Below are 15,522 nucleotides of genomic sequence, written 5' to 3' on the forward strand. Positions count from 1 at the left end.
TCAAAAAAATAAAATAAAATAAAATGTGACTATCATAGAAAGCCATGAAAACTATACAAGAAAGGAAGTGGCTAAATCCTGAATGTAAGAATGCTGTACAATGAAGCCATGAGAGTCCCAGGAAAACAAAGCCTCTCCAAGGGTGCCCACCAAACCCCCAGAGAAGCTGTCAGTCATGTTTTTAACATGCCAGGATGGCTTTCCTGAGAAGGCCACATCCTTCTGGTAAATACAGGAGAATAGCAGGGGCAGGAAGAGTCAGCAATCTCCATGAGGACTCATCCAAAGCTTGGCTTCCTGAGAACTGGTGTTGCAAAACAAAGTGATTGTTTTCTTTGCCATGGGAGGAAAAGGAAGGAGACGTGGAAACCAGAAGACCATTTTTAAAGAAGAGTATTCAGTTTTAAGAAGAGGACACTCACCCTACACGCCAAATCTTCCCTCTCCTCCACCTCCTACCCATTACGACCTTTCCAAGATTTTTATCCTTGAAAAGAAACAAGTCAGTCCACACTCCAACCAATACAGTCTTTTTTTTCTAGTATTTTATTATAAAAGTAATATATGGTCTATGTAGAAAAATGAAGAAAGAAGATGAAAATCACCAATAATCCCATCACCCTGAAACATCACTTTTAATATGTTGGCAAATGTTAGTCTGTTTCGACATTCCTGAAATCATATATACCTACATAATTTTCTTAGGTAACCTATAACATAAACATTTCCCATGTTGCTACGATCTCTTAATAAAAGTAATTTTTATCTGCCATGTGGATGTATGCAGAAGAGTCTTGATGGCGAGAAGTGCTGAGACACAGAAGGAACCAGGACAGTCAGTCATCTGGGACCACATTGTCTGTGACTTTTAGGACAGGGAGGTTCAGGATTCACACAGATGACTCTGAAAGCGTCCTTCTTCTTTGGAACTGCGGCATCCTCTTGTCCTCCCCAAGGGGAACTCAGGTCAGGCGTCCTGGCCTCTCTGATTCTCTTCCCTGGGTCACAGGCAAGACAACGGAGACTAAATGTGGTTCTGGTAATCGGAGGCCTCTGCCTCTTCCTCCGGATGCAAGAGAAGTGAGTAGGTGATGGTATTCTCGGCCTAGAGAATGCAGAAGGGAGCACATGAATGAAAGCAACAGAGGAGGAGGGGGAAGGAGGAGATGGCTGGGGTGACTCACCTCAATTTTGGCAGCCTCTTCAGTATCAGTGACATTGGCTGTGGGCAGAAAGAACAGAGATCAGGGGCGCCCAGGGTGGCTCAGTCAGTTAAGCGTCTGCCTTCCGCTCAGGTCATGATCCCAGGGTCCTGGAATCGAGCCCTGAGTCTGCTTCTCCTTCTCCCTCTGCCCCCACCCCCGGCCCCCACTCATGCTCGCTCTTTCTTAAATAAATAAATAAAATCTTAAAAGACTTTAAGATCAGCCAGGGCGTGGCAGTAGAAGAGGGTCCACCATGCTGCCACGGAGGCTGCAGAACGAAGGCCTGAACCAGACATGAAACAAGGCCCTGTAGGCCCAGAGCTCCATTCACCGCCCCAACCCAGCCTCCCCTCCGGGCCACACGGGCAGAGGGAGGCCCTCATCTGTGCTGCATGCTTTTCAGAGAATTGCTGACTTTTTCTAGAAGCCAACCAGCCAGCTTTAGGGATCGGAGATACTGGGGAAGAGATGTGGGGATGTTCAGTATCACAGGGAAGTCAAGTCCAGATTTTTGCCAAGCACGGTCTTCAGGGAAAGAAGACTGGGGGCCGTTTCAGCACTGGCCAGATACAGCGCATCCTCGGGGTCACCTTGAAGAATGCTCCATGACATTCAAAGGTAAGAAAGAGCAACAGTGAAAGCGAGGGAGGGAAAGAGGGAAGCAAGCCAACAAGCCAGTACTTTCCCTGGTAAATAGCTAAAACACACCAAATTCCCGCAGGTTTTTTGCCAATAAACTCACTTTGCCAGTGTGAAAAGTAGTCTCACTAACTGCAAAGCAGCATTCCTCAGGCGGGGGGTGGGGGGGGTGGGGGGGGTGAGACAATGCATCTAGTGTCTCCACTCACCCCTGCACACAGAGAGTCTCTGTTTGCCATGCTCCAGATTCTAGAACAAACCACCTCCTGAATTCTCCTTCTAATGCATTTCTCAACAATGCTCGCTGATGGGAAACCGTTGAGCCCCTGTGCCTAGCGGTGACATAAGTGATTGTGAAATGTATTTGTGCCAGGGGGTAGACAGAGCCAGACCTCCAAGGGGCTGTTCCAGTTGTGTTTGGGCTTTTTTCTAGATCTGGTCTGGCCTGGTGCAGGCTCAGGCCCGCATCCCCGCTTGACGTGGCCAAGAACACAAGGGCCTTGCTCAAAGCACAGCGGGACAAGTGCCATTTTGCTCAAGCTCTCGAATCTGTTGGTTCCGCTCTGAGTCACACTCCAGCCACCTGACGCAGAGTCCTCAAGGGCCTCTTTTTCCTCTGATTCTGTTGTCCAGGAGCCCCTCGAGAAAGTTCCAGGTTCCCTCGTGCTCTGGCTTAGCCACAGTCAGGAGGTCGCCTGGGACACTCCTGCTCCCACCTGGGCCAAGGGTTGGATAGTCACTGGCTCCCAGAATGTCAGACCCGGAAGGGCTTTGAGGTCATCAGGCCAATCCACTCATTTCCTCAGGGAGGTGCACCCCACGGTAGGGAACGTGCAAGGTTGCACTGGCTACTGGTGACAAAGCTGGGGCCAGGCCCGTGTTTAATAAACTTACACACGCAGGCATCAGAGCCAAGCTTCGCCCAGCAGTGAAGCCCACGAATGCACCCAGTCCCCTAGAACCTTCTCCAGCCCGGATGTCCTCGTAATGCCCCACCCCTCCCCCATCACTCCCCGAGACAGAGTCCTCAACATGTCCAGGGATCATTCCCTAGGTCTCCCTCTCTTTTCTTAATCCCGTGTGTCTCAGTCTAACCACTCCTGGCCTCTGTCCTGTGTCAGCTCTGCCAAACCCCACAGAAGGACCCAAATGTCTCTGATGTCCTGCGCTGCAAAGGCTCCCAGCATTCCTGGCTCCAAAATTCAGACACAGCCCTCCCCTCTCTATCTGCAACAGGTGGTCCTCTTCCCCTCATCCCCAGTGAGGTCCTCTTTAGGCCCAGGAGTTAGTCTCAGAACCAACCAAGCGATTTGAGCCCCTGCCCTCCTCCCACCGCCCCCCCGCCCTCTGCTGTGCTCCCAGCTGAACTCACACAAGCCACTTCCTGCGGGCTCCAATCCACTTTGAGCCCCCAAAACAGGGAGCTGCACTCACCTGGTTCCTCAGGGAGGGTCTCTCCCAATTCCCTGTGCTTGGGGTTTCCTAGGGGAGCTATGAGGGGGCACAGAGGAGGTTAGTAGGGTTATAGGGTGGGGCCTGAGTCCTCAGGCGAGGACCAGGGGCAGGATTGGGTTAGAACCAACAGAGACCCGTCCCCCCAGAGATGCCTCCCCTCCTCCCCATTCCCCGGCTCTCCTGCCCGGGGCCTGCCCAGCCTGTAAAAGGGCCACTGAGTTAACCTTGGGAACCCCTGGGGCTGTCAGAAAGGCCACTCGGCTACATCTTTCTCAGGCTTGCTCTGCCTTTTAAAAAGCTCCTTTTCCTCCCTCTCAGAATCTCTGTGCATCTCCGTATTTACTTATCGGCAGTAACTGAGGGCCTAGCTGTGTACCAAAGTGCCTCGTGAGGTATGAGGAGTAGTCCCTTCTCCTTCTCAGTGGCTGGCAGTCTTCTTTCCTCTTCTTTCTCTGGTGTCTTTAGACTTTTTCTCCAGCAAGCTAGCTCTCCAGTGCGACGAACTGTGACAATTTGCTTATTAGATTTCTAGGGCACCTCGCCTCCTCTCTCAGCTCCTTCAGGATAGTGCTAAGGGGAAGGAGCTGCTTTCCGAGAGTCGAAGTTCTTCAGGGCGCCCGTCTGTGAACAGACGTTTAGGGACACCGTCTCCGGGCCTGGCAAACCGCGCTAGGCGCGGGGGCAAGGTGGGGGGCAGTGAATGAGCACTTATGGTGACTTCCTTCCCGTAGTCTGGCCACCCACTCTGGAGCACAGTTTCCTTCTCTAATGTGGCCTCTGTGGTCTGCATGACGCGGCCCTTACCCATTTGTCTGTCCCGCCTCATCCCTCCTCCCTCCTCCCTGTGCCTTGCAGTTTATGGTTTCAACGCTTCGCACCCCTTACTGCCCCCTCCTTGCGCCTCCCCCAGCGCCTGTCCCAGCCCAGCCACAGTGTTCCTCCTTTCCATGCCTTGGCCCCCACGCCTGTAATGCTCTTCCAGCCCCCTCTGCCTGGCTGACCTCTACCCCTCATGAGAACGGCTCTCTCTCACGTGCTAAGTACTCCGCCCTGGGATGAACGCTCAGCCCACATTCATCCTCACCCAATCCTGCGAGGTAGGTTCTATCAGTGTCCTCATTTTCCAGATGAAGAAATATAGGCACAGAGATACTGAAGAACTCCCCCAAGTCACACAGCTGGTGCGCTGTGGAGCTGAGAGTTAAATCGTGCGGCCGGCCCCCCACGCGTGCTTTGGTCACAAGATACACCACTGCCTCCTGTGAAAGCGTCTCTAACCACTCGCCCCACGCTGCGTCTCGTGGGCCCGCGTCCCCCGCTCCCCCCATCACAGCCTTTGCGACTCTACCATGGCTTTCATCCCACCTAATTCTAATGATTGACTGGTCCTTCTGTCTTCCCCACGGCACCGTGAGCTCCTTGAGAGCAGGGACTGGACTCCTCATCATCCACAGTGCCTAGCACAGGGCTCCACCCATAAGCAAGATTTTCCAAGCCTTGTTGAGTAAATGAATGAATGCGGTGCCTGGGCGGCTCAGTCGGTTAAGCGTCTGCCTTCGGCTCCGGTCGTGATCCCGGGTTCCCTGCTCTGCGGGGAGCCTGCCTCTCTCTGTCTCTCATGAATAAATAAAATCTTTTAAAAATAAATGAATGGATGAAAGAATGAATGAATAAAATATGGGGCTACCTCTGAACTATAAGGATTCTCTTGGCCCAAAGAGGAGGGTCCTGGCGATGGTCGGGGTTAGGGCCTTGGCCAAGTAGGAACTGACAGCAAGAGAAACCCAGAGAAGCCACGAACCTGAAGTTTGCTTTTGCCTGAGGCGGAACCAGGCCACGGCAGCAGCGAGGATGGCCACCGCAGCGGTTCCGGCAACCACAGCCCCAAATGTCATCACCACGGAGGAGTCGCTCCAGCTGGACCCTGGGGGAGACAGACCTCAGGACAGGCAGTAGCCTCCCACCTCCCACGCTCTACCCCAGTGCTGCTCCCCGGGAGCTGCTCTGTGTCCGGGTCCCTTGTCCCTTGTCCCTTGTCCGGGTCCTCCCCCAACCTCACCTGCGCGGACCGCACTGCGGCTGGACTCGTGCCTCCCCCCTCACAGGTGTCTCCGCTCATCCAATAAAGGCACACTATTGAGTGTGTGGGGGCCGAGCTCGGGGAGAGAAGGAAGGGGACCCGAAGCCTCCCCTAACTGGAGGCACCGCGACTGGATCCCACAAGGCCTTGAACTGTCGGGGACCCGTCATGCCTTGCTTGGGGAGTGAACGGGCATAACATGAGAACTAAGAAGAAATGAGAAAACCTCAGCTCTTGGGAACGTCCGGGAGCTTAAGGAACCCCTGCCCCAGTGCGGGAGCTCTGCTCCATCACTGTCCTTAGGACTGACGGGGCCTGCATTTCAAAGGGCACACAGCCTTTCCCCTGTGACCTGAAGCGGAGGGCCCCAAGCTCTAGCCCCTCCTGCTGCCCACGGCCAATATTTCTCATGGCCCCCATTCCTCCCCGCTTCGCCTCAGTGCCCAAGGGTTTGCCCTCTGGCATTTCTCAGCTCCCAGGAGGCCCATAGGACCTTAGCCATCATTGCCCATCCCCTAGTCATCATCCTCCCTCCATCTTGGCAGAGTTCCCACCTTGGACAGTGATGGCCACAGGCTGTGAGAAGCGCAGCATCTGCCCTATCATTCCCGTGCAGTGGTAGTTGCCACTGTGGCTGAGGTTTGCTTCTGGGATGAAGAATGTGGCATTCAGAGAAGAAAACTGCTTGGACTTCCCATCCTGGAAGAACGTGATCTTGTACAGACTCCTGTTCTTCCAGCTGTGGCACCTCAGCACGATGGGCTCCCCCTCCTGGAACACCCGGCGAGGGGTCTGGAGCAGCACCCAGTCTGAAAGACACAAAGGGACCCTAGGACCCAGGAGGTCTTGACCCAACTCTGAGACCGTCCTTTCCGGTGGGACACAGTGTGTGGAGGGAGGAGCTTAAGCCTGGAATCCAATGGCCCTGGTCTCTAATGCTGGCTCCATCATTTGGGAGCTCTGTAGTCTTGGGCCTCTTCTGGGCCTTGGATTCCGCCTCTGTGGAAATGGACATAACAATACCATGCATCTACAGCAGTTCCTGGCACATAGTAGGTGTTCAGGACAGGCTTGTCTTCTCTTTCCTGTCCTGGGAGAAGGCAGCTGAAGCTCTGTCCTGCCCAACAGGACAGAAAGGATACAAGAGAGCCCACGGTGCCGTCCCTTCCTTGGGGGAGGGAGGGGAGAGATCCAGTCTGACCTAGGAGATGACATGTGAGGGGACACAGCAGAGACATGTCTTTTGGGAGAGTAGGAAGTCATGGACGTCCAAGAAGTATTAGCTTATTGGATGTATGTTGGTAAATGTGGAGTTTTACTTCAGCAAGGTCTTTGTCTGACAGCAGCAGCGTCACCTTGGTCTGAAGGTGGGTCATTAGCCTGCTGTGTCCTTTTTCCCTCCCAATGTTCATCCTTTTACTGAGGAAGAAAAAATATTTAGCATTTTTGTTGTATAGGGAATAAAGCCTAAGGTAGACATTTGTACTCTTGACCTCAGCCCACGTGCTCCTTTTCCCTAAAGCTGGAGGACGAAGCAGAGCTGGAATTGGAAAGAGAGGTAGGGTAGAAGACAACAGCAGAATTAGAAGGGGGAACCCGGGTGGCACAGTCGGTGAAGCGTCTGCCTTCGGCTGAGGTCATGATCTCGGGGTCCTGGGATCGAGACCCCGTGGGGCTCCCTGCTCAGCGGGGGGCCTGCTTCTCCTCTCCCTCTGCCCCCATCCCTGACTCATGCTCTCTCTCTCTCTCTCAAATAAATAAATCAGCCATACATGTTCCCAGCAAGCACCCCCTGCAGCCAACCAGGATGAGGCCAACCAAGTCTCTGCACTGGCTGGTGACGTGACCACAGATGCAGGAGGAGATGCTCAGTACCAATTACAACACAGAGGAAATTCAGCCACGGCTACAGCGGGAAATCCAGGGCCAGAGGGTGGCACCAGGTTTTGCTACTCAGGTGCCACAAGCTAGAAAACCCCACCTCTCTTGTCAGGGAGGCACATCTAGCTTCCACCCATTTCCTTGCCTTACCGTACTGCATATTCCTCCTCTTGGAGAACCGAGACCCTGGCTGGACACTGCACTCCGGGATGAGGCTGAGCCGTCCTGGTTCCCTAGACTGCCTCTCTCATGAGATTGGATTAGGGCAGGTGGGAATGCTGAGAATTGTAAAGCTTTGAAAAAATAAAGTAGAACCCAGAGAAAATGCCCAAGTTGCCATGTAGCCCCAGCAACCAATTCCTGCCCTTCTCTTCCCTGTCGAGGTAATCCCCACCACAGAAGACCTACATGGCTGGAATAGCTTTTCTTCCCCGAAGAGTCTCTGCTGGCACCAGGTTATAACCTGGATAATGAGGAGTGTCTGCCTTCGGCTGGTCTGTGCAAGGGGGCCACCTTAGCTCTCCTTGAGGACATTTATCTTGGTGCAGATCTGGAGAGCAGGGGCCAGCTTCCTGTTTGCGGCACTCATAAGATGTTCTTCAAGTAATCAAAGGGCCTTCCCATCCATCTGGAAGCGAAACGCCCCTGCAATCTCCTGGAAGCCTTGTAGAGAATGAATAAACACCCACAGCTCCTCCACACCCCAGTGGCAACACAGGGACACACTCAGCTCGGTGGGGGGGGATGCCCTCCCCTCCTTGCCTTCCTGCAGGGGCAGGGACACCGATGTCAGGCCTCAGGAGCTTCCCTCCGGCCTGTCACTTCCTGTTGTGCGAAGAGAGTGGGGGCGACAGGCCCGCTGTGTGCTTTTGAGGAAAATTTAGGCATCCGGGGAGGGAAGGGGACTACATGAAGAGTAACAGTGACAATATTCATCATAGTCTCAGGGTGGCTCTTCTTTACGGAGAAGCTACTTTTTGCCAGAAGCTTTGTAAAATCATTCATCTGTTTAGCCAACATTTATTAAGCCCTGCCCTTGTCAGGGGCTGGAAATGCAAATATAGTTAAAACACAACTTTCAGGGGATGCCTGGGTGGCTCAGTCGGTTAAGCATCCAACTCTTAGTTTCAGCTCAGGTCATGACCTCAGGGTTGGGAGATCGAGCCCCATGTAGGGCTCTGTGCTGGGTGTGGAGCCTGCTTGAGATTCTCTCTCTCCCTCTGCCCCTCCCTCCCTCTCTCTCTAATTAAAAAAAAAAAAAGATCAAGACAACTTCCAGCTCAAGTTGCATGGAGAGCAAGGGGGCAGGGAAATGCTGATTCCCACCAGGACCTGGGGAGGGAGGCATTAATACCCCCACGAGCAGACAAGGAATCAAATCCAAGCGCAGACAAATCACCATGCTCACATGGCTAGTGGGGTCCAGGCCGAAGACTCAGTTGTGGTCTGTCTATGCTTTGTGATGGCTACAAAAATGGGTTTTTATGTAGTCAGAATTTCTTTCTGCTTCTCTCATACCCTACGTGCTTGTTTGTAGCCTTGTAACCTTTTTGCTCCATCAGGATTGAGGCAAAACAACCTATTCTGAGGAATTTCTTAAGACGGTCCACCACCACCACACACACTAAGCAAAGGGGGCGGGTGAAAAGGGAAGCAAGTGGACGAAAACAGCTTCCAACAACTCACAGCACTGATTCCCAGGAAACAGGCTACCTCCCTTCCCTAAAAACCTCTGCCATGTAAGCAGATTTCATCTTTCCTTGTCCTCCCAGACCCTCCCCAGCCCCTTCCTCCACTGACCGGAAGTCACGTCCAGATGCACAGGGTCACTGAGGCTGGTCTGGTCCGTCTGACACCTGTATTCCCCGCTGTCCTGTTGCCTGGCCTTAAAACTGTAACTGGACTGGACCAGGGTTGGGATGGAGCTCCCATTATGGAACCACTGGGTGACATGGGCCACAGCGGTGTGGGCCCCCTGGCACTTCAGGGTCACGGGATCCTCCTGGAGTACATTGACCCACGGGGGCTGGAGGTCCAGCACAGCCTTTGGGAGACCTGCTGAGGGGCAGAGAGAAGAGGAAGCAGGAGGAAAGGGGACCCCAAGAGCCTAAGCAGGCCCCCGAATTTCAGATAGTAAAGCACCTCTGGTTCTTCTGAGGACATCAAGAGTGGAACCTGGCCCAGAACTCTTATGTAACTGTAGGTAATTCCTCTTACTCATGTGTCCTACCACAGGGGCCTCCGGGAAGCCAGGTCCACTCAGGGAGCTTGACGGTTCCTCAGGAAGAGATGGCAAGGTAAGAGACAGGGAGAAGGGGCAAAGCAAACACTAGAAATATATGTATACCTCACCAGGGGTCATCTGAAACAGTTCTTTCTTTCCTTTTTTCTTCCTTCCCTTCCTTTCTTTCTTTCCTTCCTTCCTTCCTTGCTTCCTTCCTTCTTTCTTTCTTTTCTTTCTTTCTTTCTTTCTTTCTCTCTCTCTCTCTCTCTCTCTCTCTCACACACACACACACCACATACATAACTTTCTAGAATTCATTTTGTTCCCCTGTAAACTGAGGCATTTTGGATACTAACGGATAAACTCTCTCCAGAGCCGGATGAAGGCATCTGGTGGAGGTATCCAGCATGAGTTAGACATCAGGTTTCTGTTCTGACCTGATGTCAATCTTGGTCCCTTAGAATAGACCTAGCCTCACAGCCAAGTACAGAGGAGTCTCTGTGGCCTCAGAAGGATAAAGAAAGAGAAAGGCTGGAGGGCCAGTCTAGGGAGCCCTGGCTTCAGTGCCCCAGGGAGAGCCGCCCCCCCCGCCCCCCCCCCCCCGGGGAGCCCTGGGAGGCGGGGAGCTGATTGGTATAGAGAAAGAAGTGCCCGGCAGAATTTACTTCACCAAGCTGCAGTCAGTGATCTCTCCTCCTAGTTCTGAACAGGGAAACAGGCCCTGAAGCCCTCAGATACATGCAAAGTGGGGGATTTACCAACACAGGGAGATAACCTAAGCACAGGATGGGATTTTGCGTGCAGCTGAGACTAAAAATGTCTGGGCTTTTGATTTTACTGAGAGAGAGGATGAGTTATTTTCTGTGACAATATCTGTGATTTCTCATCCTAATAGAACCAGAAGGGTTAAGCACCTGTGCGCCATGGAGGCCTATCCTCGGCTTCCCCGGGAGGAGGGGAAAGAGAAAGGAGAGAGGGAGAGAGGGCGGGGCATCTCCTTCCTGGCCCCACCTAGGTACTGGGTTGCTGGTGCATTCAGGGCACCTCCGGGTGCTCGGGGTGCTGGGAGCACAGGAAGAGCGTAGCTGGGGGAGGGAGAGGATGTGGGTGGAGTACTTACCAGGTGTCCCAGCGACTGGAGCTGTAAGAGAGAAAGCAAAGATCAGCCCAGAGTTTAGATTTGATGATTCATCATTACAAGAATCACTTCCAAAAAAAAAAAATCCCTTCCATGCAAATCCCCTTAACTCCTTTGCCCTTCTCTGTCTCTGTTATTTCCATCCTCTTATGCATCACCAATTCCTCCTTCTCAGCTGGACCTTTCCCATCAAAAGAAGCATATTCCAAGATCTTTCATTCAAAAAAAAAAAAAATCTTCTCACTTGATCCCATATATAATTCCAAAATTATTTCTCTGCTCCCTTTCATAGGCAGATTTCTTTCTTTTTTTAAGATTTTATTTATTTATTTGACAGAGAGACACAGCCAGAGAGGGAACACAAGCAGGGGGAGTGGGAGAGGGAGAAGCAGGTTTCCCACCAAGCAGGGAGCCCGATGCGGGGCTCGATCCCAAGACCCTGGGATCATGACCTGAGCCAAGGGCAAATGCTTAACCACTGAGCCACCCAGGGGCCCCCATAACCAGATTTCTCAATTTTTTTTCTACATGGGCTATGCTCATTTCTAATCCTTCCATTCACTGTTTCATTCTCCACAATTTGGACTCTGCCTTCACCAATCCACTACAACTTTCCTCTCTTATTCTTTCCCAGGTAAGTGCACATCTTCACCATCTCCCCAGTTACTCGTGCCTGAAAGCTGTAAGTCACCTTTATTCCCCTCTCTCCCAAGCCCCGTCCCCCTTCACCTCAGTGAATCTTGTTGATTCTGCTTCCGACTCAGGCCTTGAGTCCATCCACTTTGCTCCATGCTCATGGCTGCCATGCTAGTTTAAGTCACCACCAGTTTTCTCTGCCTCCTAACTCCTCTCCTCATTCCTTTGTCCCCCACCATCCACTTTCCACAGAAAAGCTAGAGTTTTTTGTTTTTGTTTTTTTAATATCAGGTCCAATAATATCACTCCCCGTCTTAGAAGCCTTCAAGGACCTTCCTTTGCTCTTTTTTTTTTAAATTTTATTTATTTGAGAGAGAGAATGAGAGAGAGAGAGAGAGCACATGAGAGGGGGGAGGGTCAGAGGGAGAAGCAGACTCCCTGCTGAACAGGGAGCCTGATGCGAGACTCGATCCCAGGGCTCCAGGATCATGACCTGAGCCGAAGGCAAGTCGCTTAACCACCTGAGCCACCCAGGCACCCTTCCTTTGCTCTTGAAATAAAAGTACATCTTTACGAGGCCACACAGGACAGGACAAGGGCCCTGCTCACCTCTCCTGCCTCATCTCAAGCCCATCTTCCCCTACTCATGGAGCTCCCATAACACGAGCCCTCTTTAAGTTCTTCACACTTGGGGCTTTTGTGTATGCAGATCCCTCCTCTAGACCTGTTTCCTTTATCTCTTCAAACAGCTAGATCCTTGCGGAGCTCAAAGTCCCAGCTCAAGTGTCACCTCCTCAGAAAATGCTTTCCATATCATCCTGTTTATCATTCTCTCTTCTTCCCCACAAAGGCTATTCTTATCACAGTATCCTGTTTATATCTTCCTTGCCCTTTCTAATTTGTATTTATGCCTGTGTGTCTGTTTATTTGTTGTTTAGATCTCCCAGAAGATCTAAGAGGGCAGTAGCCATAACAATTTTATTTGCCAGTGCTCTGGAAATCACTTATTGAATGAGTCTAGGTGCGAGATAAGAGGGGCCACAGTTGTATTGATAATAGGAAATGAAGAAGATATGCACATGTGAGAAATTTTTTTTAAGATTTTATTTATTTGTTTGAGAGAGAAAGAGTGAGAGAGAGAGAGAACTCGAGCTGGGTGGGGGGCAGAGGGAGAGGGAGAAGCAGACTCCTCACTGAGCAGGGAGCCTGACTTGATCCCAGGACTCCAGGATCATGACCTGAGCTTAACCGACTGAGCCATCCTGGCGCCCCCACATGAGAGAAATTTAAGAGGCAAAACTGGGGGAAGCTGGCACTTGATGAGAGTGGGAATAAAGTAAGTGGATGGCTAGGGAAAATGTTACTTGTGCTCACACAAATATAAATGTTAGGAAGAGGAGTACATTTGCAATGGGAAGATGATAAGTTGAGTTTGAATATGTTTTGTTTCTGAACCGGCATATCAATGTGGAGGTGTCCAACCAGCAGGTGGAAACACGAAATTGTAGCTGACATAAGCAAGAAAGACAGGTTTGGAAGCTGTTGACATAGAAGTGATAGCTAAAAACCAGAGTGTTGGATTGGCAAGAGGGACAGTGCAGTAGGGGAGCAAATAAAGAAGTAGAACCTAAGAGGAGGGGAAGAGGAGAAATAAGAAAGAAATGAGAAGAATGGAGAGAAGTCATTAGCCATTTATTCATTCCACAATCAACAAATGGTCATGAATACACACTCAATAGAGTCATTGTAAGGGAGACAAAGACCTTATGCTTTAGGTCAGGAAGGCTGTCTGTCTTGTTCATTGGTAAATCTCCAAGTCCTAGAACAGGGCCTGTTCATGCATTTATTTAATGTTTAAACAAGGCAGTTTGTGGAATCTGTAGAAAGCAGGACATACAGTGTCCACATTGCCTGGCTGTAGAGGAAGATCCACTTGGGGGCAATGGGAATGTGGTGAAGAGGGTGGAATGGGGGCCTTAGTTAGTAGGTAATGGAGCAGTTCTGGAGGCATTTCTGAAGTGCAGTGACTCAGCTGCACTTGAAGATGTCATGGCCTCGGTGTGCAGCACAGATTCAGAGGAGAGGAGACAGGAGCAGTCGAGATGGGGTCAGAGGCTGTTGTCAAAGCTGGGTTATTGAGGGATGAAGACCTAAATATGGTGGTCCAAATAAGAATGGGGAAAATGGAGCAAATCCTTGGTGACTTAGCAAAAGGACAAATGGAAGAAAAGATCAAGTCTTGCCCAGAAGTCTTGCCCGGGTGACTGGTACATTGGCAGCACCAACAGCAGAGATGGAGAAGCATCTCATCTCTCCAGGCCTGAGCTTCCTCACGTGAAAAATGAGATAGTCTAATGCTCCTTTCACATGTTATTCTACTTCAGTCCATTTTATCCTGCTCATGAAGGAATACTCTCTCTTCCTCACCTCTGCTTCCTATCCTGGTATCATTCAACATTGAGGGCCTAGGACTCCCAGAGATGACCAGATTTTATTATCAGTCATAACACCTAACTCCAGAGTGGCTACATGTCTTCCTCTGGGGCTATCCTAAGGTTTTTTTGTGGGTGGAAACTCTAGGAATTGAGCTTGGAGAGACAATCTTACCAATAGGGCTCCCCTAGCTGGCCTCCCTAGACTTCCTCCCACCTGGCATCATCAGTCCCTGCCCCTCCATCTTAGCCTAGGACCCTGACTTTCTCCCTGATCACAACCAGGATCTATCCCCATGTGTGTGTACAAGGAAGCATGGGTGATTTCTCCGGTCCTACAATTGATGATTCCAGAATTGCCCAGGTTGTGTGTTCTCTGAAACCCTGTTCCCTGGATAACCCAGACCCTCTTTGCTTCTTCCCAGGGAAATCTAACACATAAACAGAATAAGCTTCTGCTGCCTAACAGAGAATGTCTACTGCCCCTCCGCCAAGTGTCCTATTGCTTCTTCCCCACCCCTAATCTAAGACAGCATTAGCCCTTCCACCTAAGATTTGGTCCCTGTGAAACACAAATTTTTAAGGAAGGAAAACACCCTGGTCACTAGGTCACTAGACTTTCCTTAGAGCAGGTTCAGATGTAGGTGGTGGCAGAACATCAGGGACCTGGCTGCCCTGTGATATTGGGCAAAAGACACTAAAAATTAAAACAAAAACTCTGCCAATTTTATCATTTGCCAAGATCAGTAAGATTGTCAGAGTTTGATCTTCATCAGCCTGCTTCACCCTCCTCATTTTCTTGAATGCTTCCCATGCTACCCCTCATCCTTGCCAAAGCTCAGCCTGACCCGGGGAAGCAGCAGCTGAGTTAGGAAAGTGCACCTGCCTCTGTCCTTCATGAGGACACCGACTCACCCAAGAATAGCAGAGCTGTCCACAGCAGCATGTCACCCAAAGGATGGCAGGGCACGCAATCAGCCCAGTCACTATCAGCAGCAGGGATGGGGAGGAACGAGGGGATCCGCATCACTTGCTGGCTCACGTTGGCTCCAGCAGCACCAGTGTGGCAGGCAGAGACTTCTCTTGAGACTTGACAGATTCCACCCGAGAGGACAGACAAATTCTGAAGTCCAAAAGAGGAAGTGAAAAGAAATGTTGTTTTATCATAGGCTCCTCCCCTTCACCCTTTTTCCTCTCAACTGTTCCCTCCCAGAAGATTCAGAGCTTCCCAGAATGGGTCTGGCTTAGCCCAATTCCAAATTCACAGAAATTTTAGAAACTGGGAAACAACGTCTTCCTCTTCGTTTGGGACACAGCTAGGCTCAACCTCTGGGAGTAAGAGGGGAATGGTCACCCAAATCCAGCTCAGAACCTCCTATCTGTTCCTATCTCTTTAGAAAAGGCAACGGAGCAGAATGTACAGCCAGTCTTCTCTGACTTCTAGCTCCATTTGGAGGCCCAGATGCTCCTGAAACTGATGATGGTGGTCTTGAGGCCACCCACCATCATTTGATTTTCTTTGTTATCATGATCTCTGACTTACTCCTAGATTGTGGAGCAAGAACAAGGATGTGTGTCAGGGTGGCACTAGGGTGGTTACACTCATTCTCTTATTCCCCTCTGGCATTCATTCTTTTTTTTTTTTAAGATTTATTTATTTATTTATTTGAGAGAGAGCACACACTCATGTATGTGCACTTGCAGGGGGAAGGGGAAAGGCAGAGGAGAGGGGTACAAGAAGACTCCGCACCGAACACAAAGCCAGACATGGGACTTCATCTCACAACCCTGAGATCATGACCTGAGCCAAAATCAAGAGTTGGATGCCCAAC

The 15,522-nt window shown here is 50.9% G+C and overlaps 1 protein-coding gene across 5 annotated transcripts; it reads right to left on the bottom strand.

The window, feature by feature from the left end:
• Window positions 1-523: 523 nt before the first annotated feature.
• On the bottom strand, window positions 524-14,812 carry LOC102736172 (low affinity immunoglobulin gamma Fc region receptor II). Of its 5 annotated transcripts, none has more exons than XM_031033974.2 (8): window positions 14,606-14,812; window positions 10,605-10,625; window positions 9,061-9,315; window positions 5,934-6,188; window positions 5,101-5,223; window positions 3,279-3,335; window positions 1,185-1,222; window positions 524-1,105 (listed from the first exon to the last, which is right to left on the bottom strand). In XM_031033974.2, exons 1-8 carry the CDS (start codon window positions 14,715-14,717, stop codon window positions 1,025-1,027), a joined length of 942 nt encoding a protein of 313 aa, XP_030889834.2. In that variant the 5' UTR covers window positions 14,718-14,812; the 3' UTR covers window positions 524-1,024. The 5 variants fall into 5 exon arrangements, with proteins under 5 accessions (XP_030889834.2, XP_006738828.2, XP_030889836.2 ...); XM_006738765.3 differs by having other exon boundaries at window positions 9,061-9,318; XM_031033976.2 differs by lacking the exon at window positions 9,061-9,315.
• Window positions 14,813-15,522: the final 710 nt, after the last annotated feature.

Source organism: Leptonychotes weddellii, chromosome 6, assembly GCF_054177405.1.
Source record: "Leptonychotes weddellii isolate Sample4059 chromosome 6, ASM5417740v2, whole genome shotgun sequence".
NCBI lineage: Eukaryota > Metazoa > Chordata > Mammalia > Carnivora > Phocidae > Leptonychotes > Leptonychotes weddellii.